The sequence below is a fragment of the Pithys albifrons genome, chromosome 1, assembly GCF_047495875.1.
Source record: "Pithys albifrons albifrons isolate INPA30051 chromosome 1, PitAlb_v1, whole genome shotgun sequence".
Classification (NCBI taxonomy): Eukaryota; Metazoa; Chordata; class Aves; order Passeriformes; family Thamnophilidae; genus Pithys; species Pithys albifrons.
Genome location: NC_092458.1, coordinates 95,335,420 through 95,358,909, shown reverse-complemented (window position 1 = coordinate 95,358,909; position 23,490 = coordinate 95,335,420). Strand labels below are relative to the sequence as shown.

At 42.7% G+C, this 23,490-nt stretch overlaps 1 protein-coding gene across 1 annotated transcript; it reads left to right on the top strand.

Annotated features, from left to right (window-relative positions):
* Nucleotides 1-1,542: 1,542 nt before the first annotated feature.
* On the top strand, nucleotides 1,543-22,063 carry ZBTB11 (zinc finger and BTB domain containing 11). Its single transcript, XM_071561530.1, has 11 exons — nucleotides 1,543-2,008; nucleotides 5,131-5,366; nucleotides 5,994-6,225; nucleotides 7,351-8,138; nucleotides 10,496-10,675; nucleotides 11,575-11,811; nucleotides 12,195-12,339; nucleotides 13,176-13,293; nucleotides 16,014-16,172; nucleotides 16,643-16,818; nucleotides 18,884-22,063. The coding sequence occupies exons 1-11, from the start codon at nucleotides 1,699-1,701 to the stop codon at nucleotides 19,414-19,416; spliced, it is 3,114 nt and encodes a 1,037-aa protein (XP_071417631.1). The 5' UTR covers nucleotides 1,543-1,698; the 3' UTR covers nucleotides 19,417-22,063.
* The last annotated feature ends 1,427 nt before the right edge of the window (nucleotides 22,064-23,490 follow it).

Genomic DNA, 23,490 nt, shown 5'->3' with positions numbered 1-23,490 from the left:
AGTTTTGAGTTATATTTTGTTTGGAGGTTCTTAATATAATTCATACGGGTCTGGATGAAGTTTGCAACCCTTTTAAAAAAGGCCTGGCTTGATTTTGTTAATGGAATTTGCACCATTACCTTCCAAACAGTTCTGCTTTTTGCTATTAAAAAAAGAATGCATAGGAGCTACTCATGTTTAGAATGAGATTAAAGGCTTTTAATTACACTGGTCAAGGAGCCAGAATCTGTAAAGGCATTTTTAATCTGAAGGCTTTTTAAACTGAAGGCTGAAAACAACAGTGAAAAATACCTATGCTAGTGGTGATGATAGAAATCCTGCTCACATCAGTGTCTTGTACAAGGCACCTGGTACTGCGTGTGTGTGTCCTTGTGGAAGCTTTCAGCTAAAAAGCTGAAAATGAAGATGCACTTTTACAAAGAATCTCCTTGAAATACCAGTAATTATATATATATATTATATAAAAACTGTCAGGTAGGACTAATTAATAAGTCACTCTTTGTTAATTCTTGGAGGTTTGCAGGCTTTGGCTTGGTGTTAGTGGTGCACAGAAATGCTTTCAGATCATTCTTCCTTGATGTTTACACCTGAGTTCTGACTGATACTGTGAAATGGAGTAAAGAGTAACAGCCCATCAGGTTACTCCTGTCACGTTTTAAGGGAGTAGGCAGGCTGTTCAGAGCAGGGCATTAACCTGGTGTAACAGCTCCTTACTCAGCTCAAACATAGATGTAATACAAGGAATTAACATGTAATTGATCCTCCATCAAGTATGAAAAACTGAATTGGCCATAGACCCACAAAATAATTTAGGTTGGAAAGGACTTCCAGAGTCCCCTGGTCCAACATCTCCCTCAGGGCGTGTGTGTTCAGCTCAGAGTGCCAGGATGGGGATCCAGCTGAGGCTCGAGCAGCCCCAAAGGCGGAGGTTCTGCAGCCTCTTAGGGCAACCCATCCCAGTATTTGGCCACCACCACAGCAAAGCAAAAACAGAAAAAAATCAGCCCAATCCTCCCTTTGATTAATAAACACAACCTTCCTTCAGTCTGGCTCCATCCGATGTGGAGCACAGACATCCCTGACGTTTAAAATACACTCTTGCCTCTTACAGCTGATACTGAGGCGCGGCTGCCCTGCCCGCGCTGGTGCTGGTGCTACTCCTGGCCGGGCCGCGGCGCGGGGCAGAGTGTTCTCGGTGCCGAGGCCGCTCAGGAGCTGAGGCCTCTCGTTCCAGAGCCAGGGATGGGAGGGGATTTAACTCGGGATGCTCCCGGCGCGCCGATCCGCAGGCTCTGCCCGGCTCCAAGATGGCCGCCCCGGCCCCCGCAGGCTCTGCCCGGCTCTAGGATGGCCGCCCCGGCCCTCGCCCGACCCCGCAGACTGTGCCCAGCTCCAAGATGGCCGCCCCGGCCCCGCCCGGCTCCAAGATGGCGGACCCGCTCCCTCTCACGACCTGCGCCTTCCCCGCGCTCCCGCCCCTCCCCCGCGGGCCTGGCGTCACTTCCGGTTGTGCAGCAGCCATTTTGTCTTTCCGCCGCGGCCGCTGCCCGCGCTTCTCGCTCCCTCCGCCGCCGCGGGCCGCGACACTCCAGTTCCCCCCCGGGCGCGGCGCCCGCCGGCCCCGGGGCCGATCCCCCTTCCCCGCCCCCGGTGCGGCTCTGAGGGCGCGGGGGCGGCTCCCGTGCCCCGCGCCGCGCCATGTCCAGCGAGGAGAGCTACCTGGCGATCTTGCGGTACCTGACGAACGAGCGGGAGCCGTACGCGCCGGGCACGGAGGGCAACGCCAAGCGGAAGATCCGCAAGGCCGCCGCCTGCTACGTGGTGCGCGGCGGGACTCTGTACTATCAGCGGCGGCAGCGCGACCAGCAGCGCTTCGCCGAGCTGGAGGTGGTGCTGCAGGCCGAGCGCCGCGCCCGCCTCATCCGCAGCGCGCACCTGGCGCCCGACGGCGCGCACCGCACCCGCCTGCAGACATGGCAGGGCCTCTCGCAGAAGTACTGGTGGAGAGGTGGGTCAGTGTGGGGCGCGGGGACCGGGCTGCGGCTCCGCGGGGCTGGGCACGCAGTCACGGAATGGGCAGACCGGGAGGGACCACATGCGGACCAACCTCCTGCTCAGGCAGGGTCATCCCAGGGCACGTGGCACGGGATCGCCTCCAGACGCTTCCCGAGGGTCTCCAGTGAGGGAGACTCCGGAACCCCTCTGGGCTGTTCCGGTGCACCGTCACCTACACAGAAAAGAGTTCTTCCTCGTGTTCAAGTGTATCAGTTTCTGCCTGTTGTCTATTGCTCGGCATCACCGAGCAGAGCCTGGCTCCATCCTCTTGGAACCCTCCCTTCATGTACTCGCGGACATGAATGAGGTCACCTCTCAGTCGTCTCTTCTCGAGGCTGAGCAGGCTCAGCTCCTTCAGCCTTTCCTCGTAAGAGATGCTCCATCCCTTAATAATCTTTATAGCTCTCCACTGGACCCACTCCAGCAGCTCCACCGTCTCTCTTGTACTGAGGGGCCCTGAAGGGATGTCCGTGTGTCCTCCCTGCAGAGAGCAGGAGGGGACTGTCCCTTGCTTAGTGCCCTGTGCCACCTTGAAGCACGTGGTCTCCGGCACCGTGTCACTCTCAAGGGGCGGGGCTCACTCTGCACGCTGCACCTTGGTCAGCAAATTGTCCCGGGGCTTTTTGCCCAGTAGCTGTATTTTCAATACATGGAAAGACAGAACACAACTGTGCCCCTCCAGGTGTTGCATACAGCCCGTCTAGATAGCCCGTTCTTAACCTTCGTATGCTTTGTACAGGGAGGTAATTCCTTCCGTGTGAGTCGGTTTAGCTTTTAACCTCGTCCATGCATGTGGATGGTGGTCATGTTTAGGTACTGCAGCTGCCAGTGGTGCTTTGCAGTCCTGGCACTCCTTCCATTCATCTCTTTCTTCCAAAGAGAACCTGAAAAGACCAGATGGATCCCCAGCTGGGTCCTGAGTGATGTCACAGCTGTAAATGGTGGTGCATGAAGAACAGTAATTCCCAGTCAGGGCCTTTGGCTGAGCCAGTGACTTGGTATCTTGTTCCCTGTGGATTTGCTGTTCTACTTTTAGGTATCCATTAAATGCATGTTGCGCTTTTCACTTCCCGAGGGCCCAGTTTGTGTCTGTGTTGCTTCTCTTGTTCTGCCTCTTTCTTCATCCATCTGTCAACAAGTCTTGTCATTGCAGCTTTAGTTTTCTATATCTTAATTTGGAGGTGTTTTGCTCCAGGAGCAGCAAATCCTTTCAGTCCAGATCTCATTGCCTTGAATATCCTTTGATGGGAAAAAGTATTTAGTGTCTCAGAGTTGATAAATCCATTCTGGATGGTGGTCTTCTTGCCTTTATCTGTGTTCTCATTGTCTGCCCAGTACTGGACTGTTCTGGCATCTACTGCCATCCTGCTGGAAACATACCCCATGGATTTCAGTGTATCTTCTGTTTGTCAGGAGAGGACATTCTCTATTCTGCATCTTTTGATGTTACTGGTCACCTTTACTTGCACAGCCTATGTTCTCTTACTTCTCTTGCTCTGAGAATACTAAAATTCATTCCCTGCTTTCAGTTCAAGCATCATGTTGCTTTTTCTGTGTCTCTGTTACAACATTGTTCTGCCCTGCCATTACAATACTCTGGTGGTTCCAGTGCACTGCAGCTTTGACCCAGTTGTCATCCTGAGGTGGGTGCCAGTCTGGTGTGTCAGTCTGCTCCAAGTGGGAAGCATTGAGCTGGAATATGGCCCGGGGCCAGTAAGGGTGTTAGATTCATGATTTGAAGACCAGAGACCTCCTGTGCTGAAAACCAGCCCTGATTTCAGATGAAATGAAGGAAATGTAAAAATGTTTGAAATAGGCTTGAATGTCTTGGGTTGGAATGTCTTATAGAATCATAGAATCGATTGGGTTGGAAAAGACCTCCGAGATCGTCAAGTCCAACCCTTGGTCCAACTCCAGTTCATTTACCAGATAATGGCACTCAGCGCCACATCCAATCTGCGTTTAAAAATCTCCAGGGATGGGGAATCCACCACCTCTCTGGGCAGCCCATTCCAATGCCTGATTACTCTCTCTGTAAAGAATTTTTGTCTGATCTCCAACTTAAATTTCCCCTGGCAGAGCTTGAGCCCGTGCCTCCTTGTCCTATTGCTGAGTGCCTGGGAGAAGAGACCAACCTCCAGCTGGCTAGAGCTTCCCTTCAGGTAGTTCTAGTCAGTGATGAGGTCACCTCTGAGTCTCCTCTTCTCCAGGCTAAACAACCCCAGCTCCCTCAGCCTCTCCCCATAGGGCTTGTGCTCCAGTCTTGTGTTGCCTTAAGTCTGTGTTTTCCAGATCCTTATAGAGTTACATATATAATGCAGTGCATGTGGTGCCCTGAGAATGTGTGAGCAGTGCAAGTCCAAGTCTTCTTTGAGCTGTGTTGGATTTTGAACTGTGGAGGCGTGGCTGTTACGTGTACTCTTCTATTGTCCCAGTGAAGAAAATGAGTTTGGATTGAAAGCCACACACAGAAAATGCCTTGGTACCTGGAAGAGGACCTTGGGCTTAGGAACTATTGAGTATCTAAAATTGTTCAGTTACACTAGTTAAAGTACTGGTGGGAAATTATTTAAATTCCAAAATCATAAGCAGTTAATTTAAATCAGTGTTAATAAAATGTATCATCATCATAGCCTATAACGCCGTTGATCCCATTTTTGCAAAAGCCCTTAGATGAACCTTCCAGTTCTTGTCCCCTTCAGTAAGAACAAGCCTGTGGGCTAAATGCAGGATTACATTACAGCTTTCATTGTCTTGGGATTCTTAGGGTAAATGTCTAAATACCATTACTTTTTCCTAGCCTTGAATATCTTTCTGTCAGGGTTTGCTTGATGGAGTGACATTGAAAATGTTCCATCTCAAATTATCAGTGGGTTACAGCAGGGACACACAATGTCATGGAGTGGTGTGAGAGAATCAGAGAGAATGTGAAGTAGGAGAGTGTAGGTGACTGACTTCACTTTCCTTGGTTAGCGTTTAATATTGTTATGCTAATCACCTACATATTTAATTGCCGGTGTAAGGTAAATTAAATTCTGATTAGAAGCCTAATTAAGCTCCATTAACTTTTCTTAGGTATCCTTAAGCAGGTTAAAGATTACATTAAAGAATGCAGCAAGTGCCAGGAAAAGCTGGATCGTTCTAGGTCTCTGTCAGATCCTTCTGAAATGCTGGAGGAACTAGGACTGGATGCAAAATCTCATGAGGACAGTAATGAAACAGATGATGAATTGAGCAATACAGCATCAATTCCAGCTGCATCCCCAAAGCCTGTGAAGAAGAAGCCAATAGCAAAGCATGAGCTTGTGTTTGTAAGTACCATTGTTTACATCTGAATGCATTTGAATTATCTGTTACTACATTCTTGGCCATGTAATAATTTCCCATCGTAATAGTAAGATAATATGAATTTTGCCAAATTTATTGAGTATGTTCCAGTGGGTTACTGGTATAGATAACATGAAATGGCATGTACTTCATGAATGAAATATAAATTAACCCTGACTCCTATTTATGAATATAGAATCTAAGGTAAAATGAATGGCAAAATCTCCTATAGTAAAACATGACATACAAGATTCTTTTGGACTCTTTGTCTGTTCCTTAATAAATGATTCTATCTTGATATATAAAATTCTTGTTTATAACTGCAGGCTCATATGCATATAAAGTTGTCAATCTAGAAACCATTTCAGACTGTAGCATAGAAATATATGGTTGGAATGTGTCTTCCTATTTTTCCAGTTGTCTGTTTTAACTGTGTTTGGAGGGAGGGTGAAACTTAAAGAAGAAAACAGTGATAAAATTAAGCTGTATATTATACAGGCTTAAACTGATTGGATGATTGAAGTAAAGAATCCTTTTCTGTGTTTCAGTGTGAATGCTTAAAAAGGCACAATCTGAGTGTAATGAAGTTCTCATAATGTTGTTCATGGCAGGTTGACAGCAAGGGTCTTGTGAAGCAGTCATCTTCCAAACACTGTCTGTCAGTCTTGAACCAGCTGAACCAGCAGAGACTTTCCAATCAGTTCTGTGATGTGACTTTGCTGATCGAAGGAGAGGAGTACAGAGCTCACAAATCTGTCTTGGCAGCCAACAGCGAGTACTTCCGAGAGCTCTTCATTGAAAAGGGAGCTGTCACAACTCACGAAGCTGTAGTGGATCTGTCAGGTGAATTGTTGTGGGATTCAAAGCTGGAAATCATAATATCCTCAGTAAGGTGTACAGTGTTTAATTCAGTCTTCTCTGAGTGTTCAAGACAACCAAATATTTTTATCTTGCTTTTTTTCTCTCTTTTAATCTGAAAGTATTTTATGTGGATCTTAATGCTAAAGTGATGCCTCTGATTTTGGCTACTCTGATTTTCCACGGACTGTGGTATTTCACCTTAAAATTTGTGAGAAGCTTTTGATTGATTTTTACCTTGCTTAGGTGTGTTTCCTCCTTGTATTAGTCACAAACATTAAAAAGGGAACATAATCAAATGCTTGAATACATCAGTGGGGGATGTTGAGCAGCCTCTTGGAGAGCTGTTTAGCTTAACAAGTATTAAATAGTTTCTTAGTTCTGTGAAGCAGTATTATACATGTCTGCTGATACCTTAAAGATAGGAGACAATTGCAAAATAACTGCTCTAAAAATAGCCGTGTAGTGATGAAAAATACTGTGCAGAGCACAGGCCTTTGCATTGCTTTCTCAGGAGTTTCTTAACTGTGGCTGTGTCTGCGTGAACAAGAGACGTGCATGAACAATACATTTCTAATATGAAGGTCCACAAGATCCCCCAAATTAAATATTTGATTTATGATTTACACAACATTACCAAATTCTTATATTTAAGCATTACTATCAATATATCCATATCTTTATTGTTTTCAATAGCTATTTTCTTGTCTTATTTTGCTGCCACATCAGTTGACACTTAAGTCCTGAGTACTTTCTGAATGTAGGAGGTCCAGAAAAACTTTGCTTAAATTACTGTGTTTCAAAAATATTGTGGCTCTCTCAGCATCTTGAAATATTTTTCTAGAGAGTTTTGTTGTGAAACTACCTAAGTTCTACTTAGTTATTGGAAAAGTTGTCTGAGCTTACTTACACATGGAAAATATGTGAGGAGGAAGCTTTGTGTAAATGCCAATTAATTGAGTCCCGGTGAAGAGGCTTCAGTGGTATTTCCAAGTGTGTTTTGCTCTAAATTTCAGACCTAACTGTGAACTGTTACATTCATCGTGGGATATTTTCGTGTAATTCTGGGTCATCAGAGTTTGTTCTAATATCTTGTTTTATTCCTGGTAGGGTTCTGCAAGTCCAGTTTCCTGCCTCTGTTGGAATTTGCTTATACTTCAGAATTAACTTTTGACTTCTGTAGCATGGCAGAAGTGGCCATGCTGGCCCGGCATCTCTTCATGTCAGAGGTCCTGGAAATCTGTGAAAATGTGCACAAACAGATGGAAGAGAAACAAATCACAGTGTACCAAAAGGGAGATATTCAAACAGTAGAGTCAACACAAAATTTAGCAGAGCAGGCTGAAGCTGAGACTCAGCCTGTGGATGGTGCTGAGCAGGTTAAGCTCACAGCCAGTGAAGTGCCAGTAGCTGTGAATGGAGCTCCTTCCTCTGCTGGGACACAGGAGGCAGCAGCACCCCAGCCTGACCTCCTGCACCCAGAGCCTGTGGAGTCCACTCTGAATGATCTTCCCAAGCCTATGGAGCAGAGTGAAACAGCTGAGAATTACATCAAGGTGCAGCTGGTGGGGAGCACTTCAAACAGCGCCTCTGACAGGCTGGCTGTGGAAGCCTTGGACACACAGAGTCAAACAGAAACTGAGACAGTTCAGAATGAAAGCGATAAAGCAGATGTGGACACTGCTGCTGAAGACTCCTCAGAAACACTCAAGGCAGAAAGTAACAAGCAGAGCATCTCAGTTTCCCAGCAGGAAAGCCTTGCTTCCAGCCAGGATGACACTTACAAAAGCAAACTCCGCCAGCGTTCTGTTAGTGAAGGAGGATATATCAGACTGCATAAAGGAATTGAAAAGAAACTGCAAAATAGAAAGACAAATCCTAAATCTGCAGTACAGCAGGTATTCTGTCTGTCATTAGGCCTGTCCTCAGTGTTTCAAAACCAATCTGAAAAGACTACTTCCCAGTTCCAGGCACTGTCTGGCAAATGGTTTTCTTTTTTGAGCAATTAACATTGCTGCAAACCAAAGTAACTTCTAAGAGCTGTGGGGAAAAACAACAAAACGAAAACAAAAAAAATTCCATATTGAAGATCTTGAGAATGGTCAGTGACCTTAGTCCAGCCTGAGTATCTTCTCACAGCTTCTTATGGTTGGGCAGAAGCTGGATCATCTCCCCAAAATCCTTGATGATCTGTGAATTTAATTCTTAACTAGCTCACGTGTATGTCAGTCATAGACAAATGTATTTATCTGTTAGAGAATGAGACCCTACATTTGTTCAGACTTCAAAACAGCATTGAGAATGAAACATTTGAAATCCTACGTGGAGATTAAGATGTAGTCATAAGTCACGATAATGCAGTCCTGCTTCCTTCAGATTGGAGTCAGGTCAGAAACAAAGAGTCAAAGAGCACTGGTGTTGAAGGCTGTAACACTCTAACATACTGTTTAGTCATTGAATGAGTTGTTTCAATTGTAATTTTGTTTTTTAAATGAAACAGTCTTACTACTCTTTCCTTTTAGAGACTTTCCTCTTGAACTCCCTATGGATTGTTGTCATTCACCTCACTGAGCATTAATGCATGTGTTTTATGACAGAGAGCACTTCATTGCATGTTGGCAAAGTCTTCTAAAGAGCTGTTAATTTCCAGAGGTGTTCCGAGAGATTTGCATCCCAGAGCTACCACACGGGAGAATAATTTGTTACCATTACAACACCCTCATAGCTAGAAACTGTAACATTAATTTCTTTCAATGGCTGAATCATTTAAAGCCTAGATGTTAGAACTAGCACAGACTCACAGACTATTCTGAGTCGGAAGGGACCCACAAGGATCATGGAGTCCAACCCTTAAGTCAATGGCCCACACAGGGGATTGAACCCACGACCTTGGCATTATTACAACCAAGTTTTAACCAACTGAGCCAATCTCAAGGTCTGCACAATCAGAATACTTAAACAACCTATTTACGACAGTTGGGAAATGCTAAGTTTTTGTTATGTTTTGGGAGGACAAATATCCATGTTCAGAAATAGCTCCTGTTAACTTATTCTACCATTTTTAAATCCAGCCCCTTGAAGATGAGGTCCACAGACAGTGGACACCTATGGAAAAAAGAAATTGGTTTAGATAATTGCTTGGGATTGGATTCAGGAATAGGTTTCTGCTTTCCTAAGTAATTTCATAGCATTTAGCACTTTTGTCTCATGCATCTCTCAACTTCCCCCTGTGGCACTGGATGTCATATAAGCTTTGGGAAGGAGACACTGCTTTCTGAGTTCCCAGTTTTTATGCTGGCAGAATAACAGGAAAGCAATTGCAGGAAAAATGCTGCAGACTTGATTTACAGTGCTTGCATTTGGCTCAGAGATACTGGGGATGAGATGGGCTGTGTAGGAATTAATTATTTACCAAGTTCTTACTAATCATATATTACATAAAATTATTTTTGTGGCTTCACAGTTTAGCTAAGTTTGCTTAAGTTTCCAGAGCAACAGCAAAATTAAAAAAAATATATGAGAATGTTGTCTCTGTGTTGAGTTTCAGTTTGGCTTCCAGAGGCTGGAAGGGTGGCATGTTTTCAAAAACTGTTACATACCTCACTTGTTGGGAGAACAGGACAAAGAAATGGGGATTCTTGTCTTTCCTGCATTTCATTCCCATGCCTTCTTGTCAGAAACCCAAAGGGGAGACATCCAATACAGGAAATTTCAGCCTGATCACTTACAATTTGCCTTTTAATTTTGCTGTTTGATGGCAAGTTTCTACAAAGGAAAATGAGATTATCAGCTCCAGGTAGCATTGTCAATACAGCCTAAGAAAAAACACTAGTGCCTTACATAAAAAATCTCTAGGAAAGCTGGAATATTCTTAATCTGAAAGAACTTTGCTTAAATGCTTTGAATTTTTGCTAGGTTATTAATAGCACCTTTTTTACTGGTTGATAAAAATTAGTTGGGCCTTTCTTCCCATCTTTTTTTTTCTTAAGTCTGATGACTTTTCTAGTAAAGCTGATGTAACTTCTGAAAAGGGAAGTTGAGGTGCAGCAAAGGGTTAGAAACATTTGCTAGAAATTGTGACTGGCAGTTCTATAGTGAATTGAAATGAGGTAACTTTCCAGCAGCTAAGATAGCTGAGCAGAATTAGGTGGTAATATAGTAACACAGAAACAGCAGCTTTTAGTACTCACTTGCAGAGGAGATCTGAAATACAGTGTAGTAAAATTCATTCAGGGGTTATGTTTTTCCAACTTAGGTTGCCATGAAGCTGGTACAAAGAGGGAAGAAAATGAAGCAGCCCAAAAGAGACACCACTGAAAATAATGAAGTTGAAGCTCAGCACAAATGCATGGAGTGTGGGATGGTGTTCCAGCGGCGCTATGCACTTATAATGCACACACTGAAACATGAAAGATCTAAAGAGTACAAATGCCCAGTAAGTTGAGGGGGTTTTTTGTCCGTAAACTTCCCTCTATGAAAATTCATTGAGTAAGATCCTTAGTAATTATTTTTTCTTGCCTTTTTTTTTTTTTTTGGTCCATGTATTCCTTAAGGATTTCAGAGTTGGATGTTCCCTGATCTGGATGGGGTGGGGTTAAATGCGATGCAGCCACTTGGCCTGACAGCACTGTGTGATGTGGGAGTGTGCCTGCTGCTCAAGGCAGTGCTGACATGGGATTTACTGGAACCTTACCACTAAATTTGCAACGATGTTTAGATTAGCCTTGGGATTCGGAGTAGGGCGATCCCATGGTGTAAAGGAGAGCACTCCAGACTCCAAATCCCAAGGACGTGAGTTCGAGTCTCAGTGGGGACTGTCCCCTGGCAGTTCAATGCCTTCCTGCCATCCCATCCCGTCAGATCTCGGATGCTCAGCAGGGTCAGCCCCGGTTAGTACCGGGTGCTGTGACAGTCCCGAGGACTTCCCTGTCACTGTCCAAGCTCGCTCGGCCGTGGCAGATGGACCTCAGGACTGAAACGGTGGGGCCAGTTCTGCGCACGCTGTGCCTCACCTAAAATCCACTGTACAGGCTGGAAGGGCACACCCACGTGGGGAGAGCCCTTCCCAAATCTTCGTTCGTGAAGGTTGGCCATACACATACATACATTAGATTAGCCTGCAAGTTAGTCTCACTGGGAAGTGATCAGAGGTTCTGTCAGTAGCCATAAAAGTAAAAATGTACTGCTCTTAATGGACTTGAGATAAAATATCTATCAGAGTCAAGTTATGGATTTAACTAATCATGTTACTGTACTTGAAACCTTTGATTATCTTTTTTTGTTTAATTAATTTTGAGTGTTAAACATGAAGTAAAGCACTATTTTTTTTCCCAGCTATGTAAAAAAGAATTCCAGTATGGTGCCTCCCTGCGGGCCCATCTTGCCCGGCACACTCGGAAGACGGAATCCAACCCTGCGGCTCCAAGTGCAGAAGGGACAGGCGTGTCTCCGGTGAAGGGGAGAACTAAACGGGAATTTGTGTGTGACATATGTGGGAGAACTCTGCCTAAGCTTTATTCTCTCAGAATCCATATGCTGAAACATACAGGTGTGAAACCTCACGCATGCAAGGTAAAGGCCTCTCACTAACTAGATTAGTAACATTCTCTTGATACTCTGGTATTGACACTCTGCCTTAAAATTTGCGTAAATTTTAGTCACTTCAGAACAGGGGCAACTCCTGCAACATCCTGATTAAATTGCTTGCAGTCTGAGAGTGAGAAAACAATAATGAATTTGAGTCGTGAAAGTTCATATTTGTTTGTCTAGAAGAATGTCTTCCTTTGAATATTTTTTCTATTTAGACAGACCAGTTCTGTCACCGGTGTGAAGTCACAGGCTTGGCCATCCTACTTCCCCAAGCAATACAGGAGGTTTTGTTGTCTTTGGAGTTAAAACACCTGTTACATAATGACTTTTATTTGTCCTATTCCACCATGTGCGGATTTTTTTAGGTTTGTGGAAAGACCTTTACCTATAAGCATGGATTAAAAATGCATTTAGCTCTCCATGAAGTACAGAAACAGTTCAAATGTGACTTGTGTGAAAAGTCTTTTGTCACAAAAAGGAGTCTTCAGGAGCACATGAGCATTCATACAGGTAAGTGGTGAGAAAGGGAATCCTATTCCTTTGTTTGGTTATTGTATGCTGCTGAACTTCAACATTGTTCGTTAGTGTCAAAGGAACCTTTTAAAAAATAAAAAGTAGCTTCTCCTTTTTCTTCTGCTGGTCAAGCAGCACAGATAGAGGTAAGTAGTCATTTTCTGGGCTTATTTGACCATAGTTTATTGTTATTCTGCAAATGTTCTATACAAGAATAGGGAATCATGGTTGGTCTCTTCCTCTGGGTTTATGTACATATTTAATGCCTGTATCATGTAATTCAATAAATAATAGGCAACAGGCTGGAATGTACTAGAACACTTACACTTCCAGCCTATCCTTTTAGAGGAAAACATGTTAAGTCAAATCTCTCAAAATGTCCATATATGTTTTACAAGATTTGCTGATCTAATACTGACATTTTATAAAGGCTGGTGTCTTGAAAGACCTTAGGATGTGAAAGATGACAATATAGTAATATTAATAATTTAATACAAGGAATTTATATTAGTACTCATCATTCCTACATTGATGAATTGGAGCAGGAATTTTTATTTTAAAGTGTTGTTCCACAACTTCAAGATGTAATGCAGTTAATTAAACAATACTGTGTTATTAGAGAAGTTGCACAAGATAGGAATACAGGCAGTTGAGGGGTTAGTTTCACACAAGAGGACAGGTTTTTAGGCTGCTCACTTTTCATGACTAATTAGTAGCTGCAGTGAGGTACATGTGTTTAAAAACATGAAATAAAGTAATTTAGAGTTGCTACTCTGCCCTTTGTGAGAAATGAAGGCATGGCTTGGTAACATACTTTGTTTTGTGTTTGCCAGGAGAATCCAAGTATCATTGCTCCATCTGTGGAAAATCTTTCCACAGGGCATCAGGACTCAGTAAACACATAAAGAAACACCAGCCAAAGCCTGAAGTTCGTGGATATCAGTGTACTCAGTAAGTTGTTTGGTGGCCTTGTTTTTCTTAGCATTAATGATCCTAGTAATTTTCAAGGTGGGTGGTCCCGTGGTGTAATGGTGAACCCTCCGGACTCTGGATCACAAGGTCGTGAGTTTGAGTCTCAGTGGAGACTGTACTGGGCAGTTCAATGCCTCCCTGCCATCCAATCTCGGATGCTCAGCAGGGTCAGCCCCGGTTAGTGCCGGGTGCTGTGACAGTCCTGAGGACTTCACTGTCACTGTCCAAGCTCGCTCAGTCGTGGCAGATGGACCTCAGGACTGAAACGGTGGGGCCAGTTCTGCGCATGCTGTGCCTCACCTAAAAGATCCACTGTGCAAGCTGGAAGGGCACACCCATGTGGGGAGAGCCCTTCCCAGATCTTCGTTCGTGAAGTTTGGCCATACAATTTTCAAGGTTAAAAGCAGATCCTTGTCACAGTGTACAACTATTCTGTTTGCCTGGGATAAGACTTCTAAAGCATAAGAGTAAAAAATGATTTTTGTAAATACATGTGTTGGAGAGGAAAAGCTTGTTTTGTATCTGTTACCCAGCCCTGGTTTCATACAGTTTGTCTCTGAGTGTGTTTGCACTGTAAGAGGTGCTGTAATCAGTAGCTATGTGGCTTTACAGCTCATTTGCAGAACAGATTAGAGTGGTAAGGTTGTCAGAGGCCAAGGGCCTTCAGCCTGGCTTTGCCCTCTCGTGGTGTGATAGTTGATTTCAGTTTAATTTGAAAATGTCCTATATATGCTACAAGGTCATGTACTTGATTGCATTGCAACACACACTGTGTTTAGCAAAGAGCTCTGCAGAAACAAATTAAGACTCACTGACTATTGCTGTTAATTTGATCATAAAAGAAATATCACCACTTAAATATCTTTGCATTATGAACTTTGGTTTAGCAGGAACTGTTACCTGGACAGAGTGTTTCTCACTGCTTTAGCAAAACATGGATACTCTTTGCATGACAAAGCAGACTGTAGGGGAAGCTTTCAAGTGACCTGCAGAAAGCAAATCTCAAGGTTTTAATGAAAGCAGTAATCCAAAGGATGGTATAAGGTATCTCTGGTAGTGCTGCTGTGTGCTAGCAAAAATAATATTTTCTAAGTGCTGAAAACTTACTTTAATTCTGTCAGCAATGTTGTTATTTAGTGCTTTTTAATACTAAAAATATTAATCCTAGAAATACAAAGAAAGAGCTAATAGGGGCCACAGACACTGTTTCATGAAACATACTGGGAAAGGCAATTTCGGTTTTGAAGGCCAAATACATTTAAAAAATGAAATTTTTTTTAACCAAGGCAACAAAGTAATGGATGCAAAAGATCACCAGACAGAGAAGAAATTTGGATTCCCCAGCTACTTCAAAAGAGACACAGTCCTTGCTGCTTCTATAGCAAAGATCTCTACTAAGGATGTAATTGATGTTGCCACAAATAGTTTAGAGAGCTTCACTAAGCAATAGCCACGATTCAGTTCTTTAGTTTGGTGGCTTGGAATGGAAACCTCACTGTCAGGCTTCAGCTTGAACTTCTGGCCCAGTTGAGCAAAGCTGAACATGAGTTATTTTCCTAAAGTATTTGTGGAAGTTTTCCAGTGAAGTATGTGTTCCATTAAATTGCAGTAATGCATAACAGTGTTAGAGGGCAGTGGTTGCTGCATTTTATACTTCTCTCTTTATGGCTTTTCCAAGTGCCAACCCCATTCAAGCCCCTTAGGAATCTTTGTGATACTTTTTGATGTGGATGTGCAAACCAAGAATCCCCAAGAGCTTTGTTTGAACAGGAGCTGTTATTTTTGTCAGCCCAGGAGGAGGAGTTTGTTGGGGTGGGTCAGGGACCGTCACTTCCCCACCCCCAGCCCCTCAAAAGCAAAGGAGACTTTTTCTCCTTCCCCGTTATTCAAGAAATGTAATATTAAAACTTTTTTTCTTGTATAGAAGCTATTTTTTAGTTCCAGATTCTACTGGAGGTTGAATCCTCCACCTTTGCTTGCTGTCATTTCTCTGCCTCTGTCCCTTTTTGAGTCACACAGCTATATGATGTTACAAGAGGAAGAGATAGAGATGATCAGCAGAGTTTCTTTCGAAGAGAGAAACCACGTCTTTGATTAGACCAATCTCTGTAGTTATCAGACCAAGAGGAGTTATAGAGTCATGTTACAGCAAGGTACAAATGGAGGAAAACAATAAGTTTGCCTGAGTTCAGATGTATATAAGCAGGAAGCTAAAGAATGAGTACCACTACCCTCAAATGCTTTCTTATAGGATTATGGATTTGGTTTTTTCACTTCTAAAAAACCCCTACATTTGAACATTACAATCAACAAATTCATTATCTGTGTATCAGTATTTAATCCTCTTTGGTTAAGGGAAGAAGCAGCCCTTACTCTCCTCATACATTCATATGATATGATACAAATTTCTCATGTCTCCCAGTTGTTTTGCCGATGCTTATTCCCCATTAAAATAACAGAATAAGTAACTCAGAACAGATAGCATGTTTCAGAGGTCCTCACATTTTATCCCAGGCTTTCAAACAAGCTGCTGTTCTCTTTTAATTTTCCCTAGTTTGGAAAGGGATTTTGCTTTATATAAATATTGATGATTCAGTAGGTGTTTTTAAAGTCTTTAGTTGCCATTAAAGAGTAAGGTCCCAGTGCCTTTGAAATCAGTGCCTTTTGTGTATATACTGCTAAAACATCTTCTCTTACAGGTGTGACAAGAGTTTCTATGAAGCTCGAGATCTTCGGCAGCATATGAATAAACATTTAGGTGTGAAGCCATTTCAGTGTCAGTTCTGTGGAAAATGTTACAGCTGGAAAAAGGACTGGTATTCTCATGTAAAGTCTCATTCTGTCACAGATCCTTATAGGTAAGAGGAAATAACCAACTGAAAGGTACTCATCAGAATGAGGTGACACAGATCCACAGCCAGTCAACAAGGAACTGTGTGATCCATTTCAGAAGTACCAAGAGATTGATGGTGAAGGGGGTCTTGAGAATGGGTTGGCGACTTTAAATGGTGTGGGTTAGCTGGTAACCTGCTGACACAATCCTGGGACTAAGGTACATGAAGCCATAAGAGGATGAATATAGTTCAGGAAGTTAAAAATGCTTTATATGAGGTCTCACTTCTGTAGAAGAATAAGTAGAAGTGTTATGGCTGTGGATAAGAGAAAATGTAGTTCAGTTCAACAGCATTACTTCTAATTATGGAGCTGCTTGCTATATGAGACAGTATTCCCATTAAACTCTGCCTACCCTAATTCAAGTGCATTTTGGTTTAAAAAACATAAGTGTACAATAATGGTTTTAATAGATTTCTCACTTAACACATTTTAGGTGTAATGTGTGTGGAAAAGAGTTTTATGAGAAAGCTCTGTACAGAAGACATGTGAAGAAAGCCACACATGGTAAAAAAGGAAGAGCAAAACAAAATCTGGAACGAGTTTGTGAGCATTGTGGAAGAAAATTCACCCAGCTCCGGGAATATAGGAGACACATGAACAATCATGAAGGTATGCAGAAAACAAGTAGTCATGACATCCCTCAGCCCCTAAAACATGATGCAGAAAGGGATCATTGTTTCTTTGAGTCCTTCTATGTCCTGCCTGGCCAGACACATAGGAGTTCTTACAGCCTCTCCAGTTAGTTTTAAGCTAGTCCTGATTTGATAGTTTGCTTCCAGTCATTCCCAGAAGTGGCTCCTGGGATCTTCCTAAACTCCAGTCACACACAGGGACAATGCCAGTTTGTCCTTCTCAGAATTTTAATGGAAGAAGAACTTCTTTGCAACTGATTAAAAGTTGTAAATCTGGCAAAGAATTGGATGTAGTAAAAGATACTCCATTTTGAAAGATACACACAGTTAAAATACTCTTCAGATAAGAGAATGATTGAGCTAAATTTAAAAACCAAACCAAACCAAACCCCACCAACGATGGAAATTGGTCAACCTTCTGATTTATAACAAGCAGTAAACTATATGATGCTTGGTGAAAATATGAAAACATTTTGTAATTTTTTTAAAGAAAAAGTTTGTGCGTTTTTACTTTTGATGTGAACTATGAAATTGATTTTTGAGTATTTGGTTGTTCCAGCTGTGCTGGAAGTCTATATATTCTCCTGTCTGATGGCAAAACTCACTTTTTTAAGCATGTATGTCTTGGGTTGAGCTGGCAAAATGCCAACTGTCCAAGTACAGAGTTAGAGCCTCTCTGTCCCCTGGCTGAGAAAAGGGAGAAGCGAACAAAAAAACTTCAAACTAGGTTTATGCTGAAACTAACTATATATATTTATACAGCAAAGAGAAAATGAAAAGAGTAACTACAATATAACATATGCACAAGTTAGAAATAACAAGAAATAACTTCCCACTCCTCAGTAAACACAAATTCTACCATTTTAACTACAAATGACTCCAGAGACTCGATCCCCAGAAAGACAGACTTAAGCAGAAAGACTGAGAACAAACACTACTTTCTTAAGATAACATGGTGGTGAGCCAGTGCTGTAGGCCTGGTCCTCCCTATCCCTCCTGGGACAGCACAGTGCGTCTTCCCTTTAAAGCACTCCTATGAGTTGTCTGACTATTGAAATAGAGATTTTGTGTTTGTTTCTGAACAAAGTGTCCTGTAATAGACGCATCTACAGTAACTTACAGAGGAAAAGCCAGTATTGCGATTGTGTTTGTCACCACCTGCCCCCCCTTAGATATTACAGACCACAGAACTTGGGTGTTACGGGGGGATAAGATGATACAAACATCAGGTGTTGTACTTGAACATACGCAGTGTAGAAGAGGAGGGGAAAAACTGCAGGTTTACAGAAGGACTTCAGAGAAGCAAAAGGTGGCTGGAAGTGTAAGTGACAAATTCTGTGAAGTAAAACACGGTTTCAGAAAGGCATCACCAGCAAAGAAATAATTCAGATTAAGTAGTGTGCTTTGAAATAGGGAAGAAACTTCACTGAAAAGAATCTTGTAAAGTTTTGTAAAAGTAAAATGTTAAATTGGGCTGAGCACTTGTGTAAAATCTTACCATCTAATGTATTACATTGCATTATATTGTAGCACAGAAATGGTGAACAAGAACTTTCTTACATGGCAGATGTTACAGCATTTGACCTCATCATGACCTCATCACTGTCTATAACTACCTGAAGGGAAGTTCTAGCCAGGTGGGGTTGGTCTCTTCTCCCAGGCACTCAGCAATAGGACAAGGGGGCATGGGCTCAAGCTCTGCCAGGGGAAATTTAAGTTGGAGATCAGAAAAAAATTCTTTCCAGGGAGAGTAATCAGGCATTGGAATGGGCTGCCCAGAGAGGTGGTGGATTCCCCATCCCTGGAGATTTTTAAACGCAGATTGGACGTGGCACTGAGTGCCATGATCAAGTAAACGGACTGGAGTTGGACCAAGGGTTGGACTTGACGATCTCGGAGGTCTTTTCCAACCCAATCGATTCTATGATTCTATGATTTCTTTTGTTCTTTCATACTGCTGTTTGCCCTGTGAGTTCTCATCATGGCTCTTGCATCTCTGTGAACTCAGGCAGTCACCTTTCCCTTGCTCTCCCCGGGCACAGGTGTGAAGCCGTTTGAGTGTCTGACCTGTGGCGTGGCCTGGGCGGACGCGCGGTCGCTGAAGCGCCACGTGCGGACACACACCGGGGAGCGCCCGTACGTGTGCCCCGTCTGCAACGAGGCCTACATAGATGCCCGCACCCTGCGCAAGCACATGACCAAGTTCCACAGGGACTACATACCCTGCAAAATCATGCTGGAAAAAGATACTCTTCAGTTTCACAACCAGGGCACGCAGGTGGAGCACGCCATCAGCATCTTAGCGGCGGATGTGCACGAGCAAGACACCGAGATCAGCTTTGGTGCTGGCGAGGGGGAGACTGTGGTAGTGACAGGAGAGACGCTTGAAGCCATCGAAGCAGTTGCGGCTAGTGAGGAATGTACATCGGTCTCTACTCTTTCTGACCAAAGCATCATGCAGGTGGTAAATTATGTATTGGCCCAACAGCAAGGACAGAAAATGGCTGAAGCAACACAGGCCATGGAAACTGTAGAAGTAGAAGTGGCCCATGTTACAACAACAGAGTCAATTTAGTGTATGAGAGAGCAGGAAGAGTGAGGGTTTACAATCTGTGAGAGCCAAGTATTTAACAGGTTACTGGGGCTTTCAGTGATGCCTGTTTTGAAGCAGTTACTCCTCAGTACTGAATGTTGTGGTGATGGAATACTGCCCCACGCACTAGAGGGAAGAAGTTAAGATGCTCCAGTGTGGGCCAAGGCTTTGAAAGTTAAGATTTCTATACTGACCGGAACAGAAAGGAAAAAAAAAAGTTGGTATAAATGTTTTTGTGTCATGGAGTTAAGTATCATGCTGTAACTTTTTAAAACAAAAAGGAAAAAAACATAAAAAAGCTGCACTGAAAACTAGAAATGCACATTTCATCAAGTTTGTGAGCAATTTAGTTGTACTGGGTTCTGTGTGTTTACTCCCCAAGACAAGGGGGTAGTAGAATGCTTTGTGCAGCGTGTCCTTCGTGCGACATACAGGAAAACAGAGTCTCTTTTCTTTGGGCAGATGCACCATTGGCAGTTCGTGATGAATTCCAGTTCTGAAGAACTTGCTTAAATTTCAGGTTGGTGGGTGGCAAGTCCAGGGTTCAGCAAAACACTGTAAAATGTTTGTTTTACGGATCATGGTGTAGGGATTCATTGATGACTGAGGAAATGGTTTTCCAAGATGGTTGTGAGTTTAAGTTGACCAGAGGACATCCCACCTTAGACAAAAGAATTCCTTTTCATTTGTAATAGAGGAGCTTTCACTGCAGCCTTGGTGCACAGCCTGGTTTAGTTTTACAATGTTTGGTTGCGTAAAGGAAGCTGTTGCCAGCACTGATGTGCGTACCCAAAGCAGGCCAGGCTAATGATGGATGTTTCTAATTTTGCTTTACATTTGATGTAGAGGCTCCAAATTGGAAATGTTCTAACGGCACACTTCTTTGGGAATGTAAACACGTTGGTGAAGTCCAGCTAGTTACAATCTCATCTTGTCAGGAGGAGCCCTGCTAATTCCCAAACGGGACACGTAGCAATATCATGATAGAGAAATATGAAAATGGGGTAAAAATTAGATTTGTCTCAATTACCAGAGTCTCTGAAAGACCTTATTACTGTTGCTGTAAGGAAATACTTCCAGGGCCAGCTAATTACCTGGTGTTACACCACATAGATAGAAAAATCTCTACTAGGTGTTTCTGCAAGTACATATAAATCACGGCCATGCTTGGCCCCTGGTTTAATACTGCCAACAGTGCACATCTTAATCTGTAAAAGGTGTGGGTTCTTTCATTGTTGGTTGGTTGGGTGGTTTTTTAACCAAGCAGCATGTCTGTTGAGGTAACTAAGTGCTTTGCATATGAACAATCAGATCTGTCTTCTTTCAATTGTTCTCAGTCTATAGTGGTATCAAAAATTTCCCAGCTTTGACAGTGACAAGATACCCAAAGAGTCAGAAAACTGTAATATTTGAGGGTAAACTTCCATATAACTCTGTGCTACCTGTGGAACAGATCCACTGAACAAAATTTAAGCAAACCCTGTGGCAAAGTAACCACCTCATTTGAATTAGTATTTCTGCCTTTCATCTTATTTAACCGTGTATCTGTCTACTAAGCTACAGAATGGACTGCTCTTTTTATACTTTGCAATCCTCTAGATAAGCAGTTACTGAAAATGTTTAAGCACTATGTAGTTTGAATTCCTGTCTTGGGTCCAAATTGATTTGTAGATACCCATTTCAAAGGTCAGGGTCTTCCTTCAGAGAAGTAATGTAGTAATTTATACATCCTGAAGCCCTTTGCAATTGTATTATTTTCTAATTACCAAGTGGAATAAAACTAAAATTAATATTTAAAAAAGAATACTGCTAACTGTAACTTGAATTTTTTTATGGTCAAGAATCTGGAGATAGCCATCCTGCTTAAAATAAAATACTGCCATTATGATTGAAAAATACTTAAAAGAGCACTAGGTAAACTTTAATATTGACTTCAATGTTTGTATCCTACAATAATAACGTATTACTAAAGTGAAGAACTGTTCAAGGAAAAATAGCTGTAAATAATGCTAGAACATTATTTGTATATTTAGGTTGTTACCTTATAAAAAGAATATTACCAGCACCTTAGTTTAATCTTTGGTGCGATTATTTATTTGCCCAACCTATGGAAGAAGCAGAAATGAATCTGAATTTCGGAGCCTTCTTATCCACTGTAAAAATGCTGTAACTGACTCGATGGTCTGCTGTTTAAAAACAACAACGAACCAAACAAATCACAAAAGGTTGTTTTCTAAACAAGGTTCAGCCAGGAATGTGTCAAAGCTGAATGTTGGGGCCCCCCTTTCCTGACATGCTGTGCCTTACCTTTTCAGAGCAGCGTGAGGTAAGTAGGGAGCGTCACTCTTAGCTTTGCTGTATGTGTTGCCTTATGTTTTTCTTTAGACTTCAGCACTTAAGATGCTTTTCACTACCCTTCTGCAATCTATTTGAAGTCAGACTGCAAATGTGCGGTTGATATTTGATTTTTTTAAAAATAAAGTTCATGAGAATTGTCCATTTGTTAAGTATTCCTGGTGAATTCCTGTAAATAATGACTTTGAGATGTACATTCTGCTCTTTTTATTTAGTGTTAGATGTATAAAGTTATGGTTATTTCTGTCATCAAATAAACAGAGCTTTGCCATGAGTTACTCTTTCAAGAATCTTTTTTTGGTGAGTTGGGGGCAGGGCATGGGAAAGGGTTACAGAATCATTTATTCCTCTTCAGTATTTCACTTTTCATATATAGGCAGATGTCTGGTCTGATGAATAGTTCTAGGAATGCCTGCTTCTTAATTTCTGCTTGAGGCTCAAAGAATTAACAAGTATGAGGAAAGGAACTGCTGCTGCCCTCCTGAATTGTGCCAGAGTGTGGCTCTACAGGAGCACAGTGCTAACAAACCACGGCATATGTTGATGCTGAAATTGCTCTGGGGGGGTGAGGCACCTGCTCGGCTCCCTGGTACCTAGCTGGAACCACTTCGGGTTGTTTCAGATGTTGTTTCTCTTGAGTTGGGTTCTGTACAACACTGTTACCCCAAAGCAAGCATCACACAGCCCTTTCCCCTTGGCTTCTGCTCTGGAATGAATATTTGAGCAGGAGTTGTGTGGAAATTGTCCTCCAGTGTCAAGCTCCTGGCTGAAGGATGGGCTGTACAGCTGCCTCCTGGTCTGGGAACAGTGTCCTGTGCTGTTCCATTTCCTGTTCCAGGAATGTTTAAAGCAACACCAATGGTGCATAAAGGCTGATTATCTTTTGTGGTTCTTCCTGATTCCCAAGGAAAATGGTGTGATTAGCTCAGTTGGTTAAAACTTGGTTGTAATAATGCCAAGGTCATGGGTTCAATCCCCTATGTGGGCCATTGACTTAAGAGTTGGACTCGATGACCCTTGTGGGTCCCTTCCAACTCAGAATAGTCTGTGATGTCTGTGAAATCAAATGCTAAGGGAGCTTTTTAGCATGTTAGCTTTCTGTGAGCCCCTGTAAGCAACAAAGAAAGTATGTAATTAAACAGGTTTCAAAAGGCTGAGTGCTGAAGGAACATTGTAGCCTACTGTTGAATTACTACTATTCCACAGGGATGCAACTAGAGATGCAGAACAGCCAAATGGTGTGTAGATAATTGGTACTGCCCTTTTTTTCTCCTGGAACTAGAACCGTGTCATTCCTTGGGTTAAAGGAAGCACCATGAATTTCTACAGCACTGGAATGGTGTATGACGTGGTAAATTCCAGAGCCAGTCTGACAGGTGGAGCCTAGCAGCTCTCAAGCGGTTCTTTACTGAGGCCTGTTCTCACACAGGAGAGTTCCCCCTGCTGAAGGGAGAGGCCCTGGTCACTCTGTTGTCACCCCCAGGGGCAGAGCTGTTGGGGAACATGCTTACAGGTCTACTGTGACCTTGAAGGGACTGCAGAAATGACGTTTGTCTTCCTCCCCTGGGAAAAGTCTTGTCCCAGGGCAGTATTTTGCTTTACAGATTGTAACAGCATTCCTGTCATTTGGTGCTTTTAGATGTGTAGTAGTCCAAGCTCTTGTTGTCATGGTTTTAAATTTTACATGTGAACAGGACTCTT

What these genes read in the sequence shown, in the direction of transcription:
- ZBTB11 (XM_071561530.1), top strand. Translation starts at nt 1,699, where the DNA reads ATGTCCAGCGAGGAGAGCTACCTGGCGATCTTGCGGTACCTGACGAAC. An exon ending in CAAAGCATGAGCTTGTGTTT is followed by an intron (nt 5,367 to 5,993) that starts GTAAGTACCATT and finishes TGTTCATGGCAG; the next exon opens with GTTGACAGCAAGGGTCTTGT. An exon ending in AGCTGTAGTGGATCTGTCAG is followed by an intron (nt 6,226 to 7,350) that starts GTGAATTGTTGT and finishes TATTCCTGGTAG; the next exon opens with GGTTCTGCAAGTCCAGTTTC.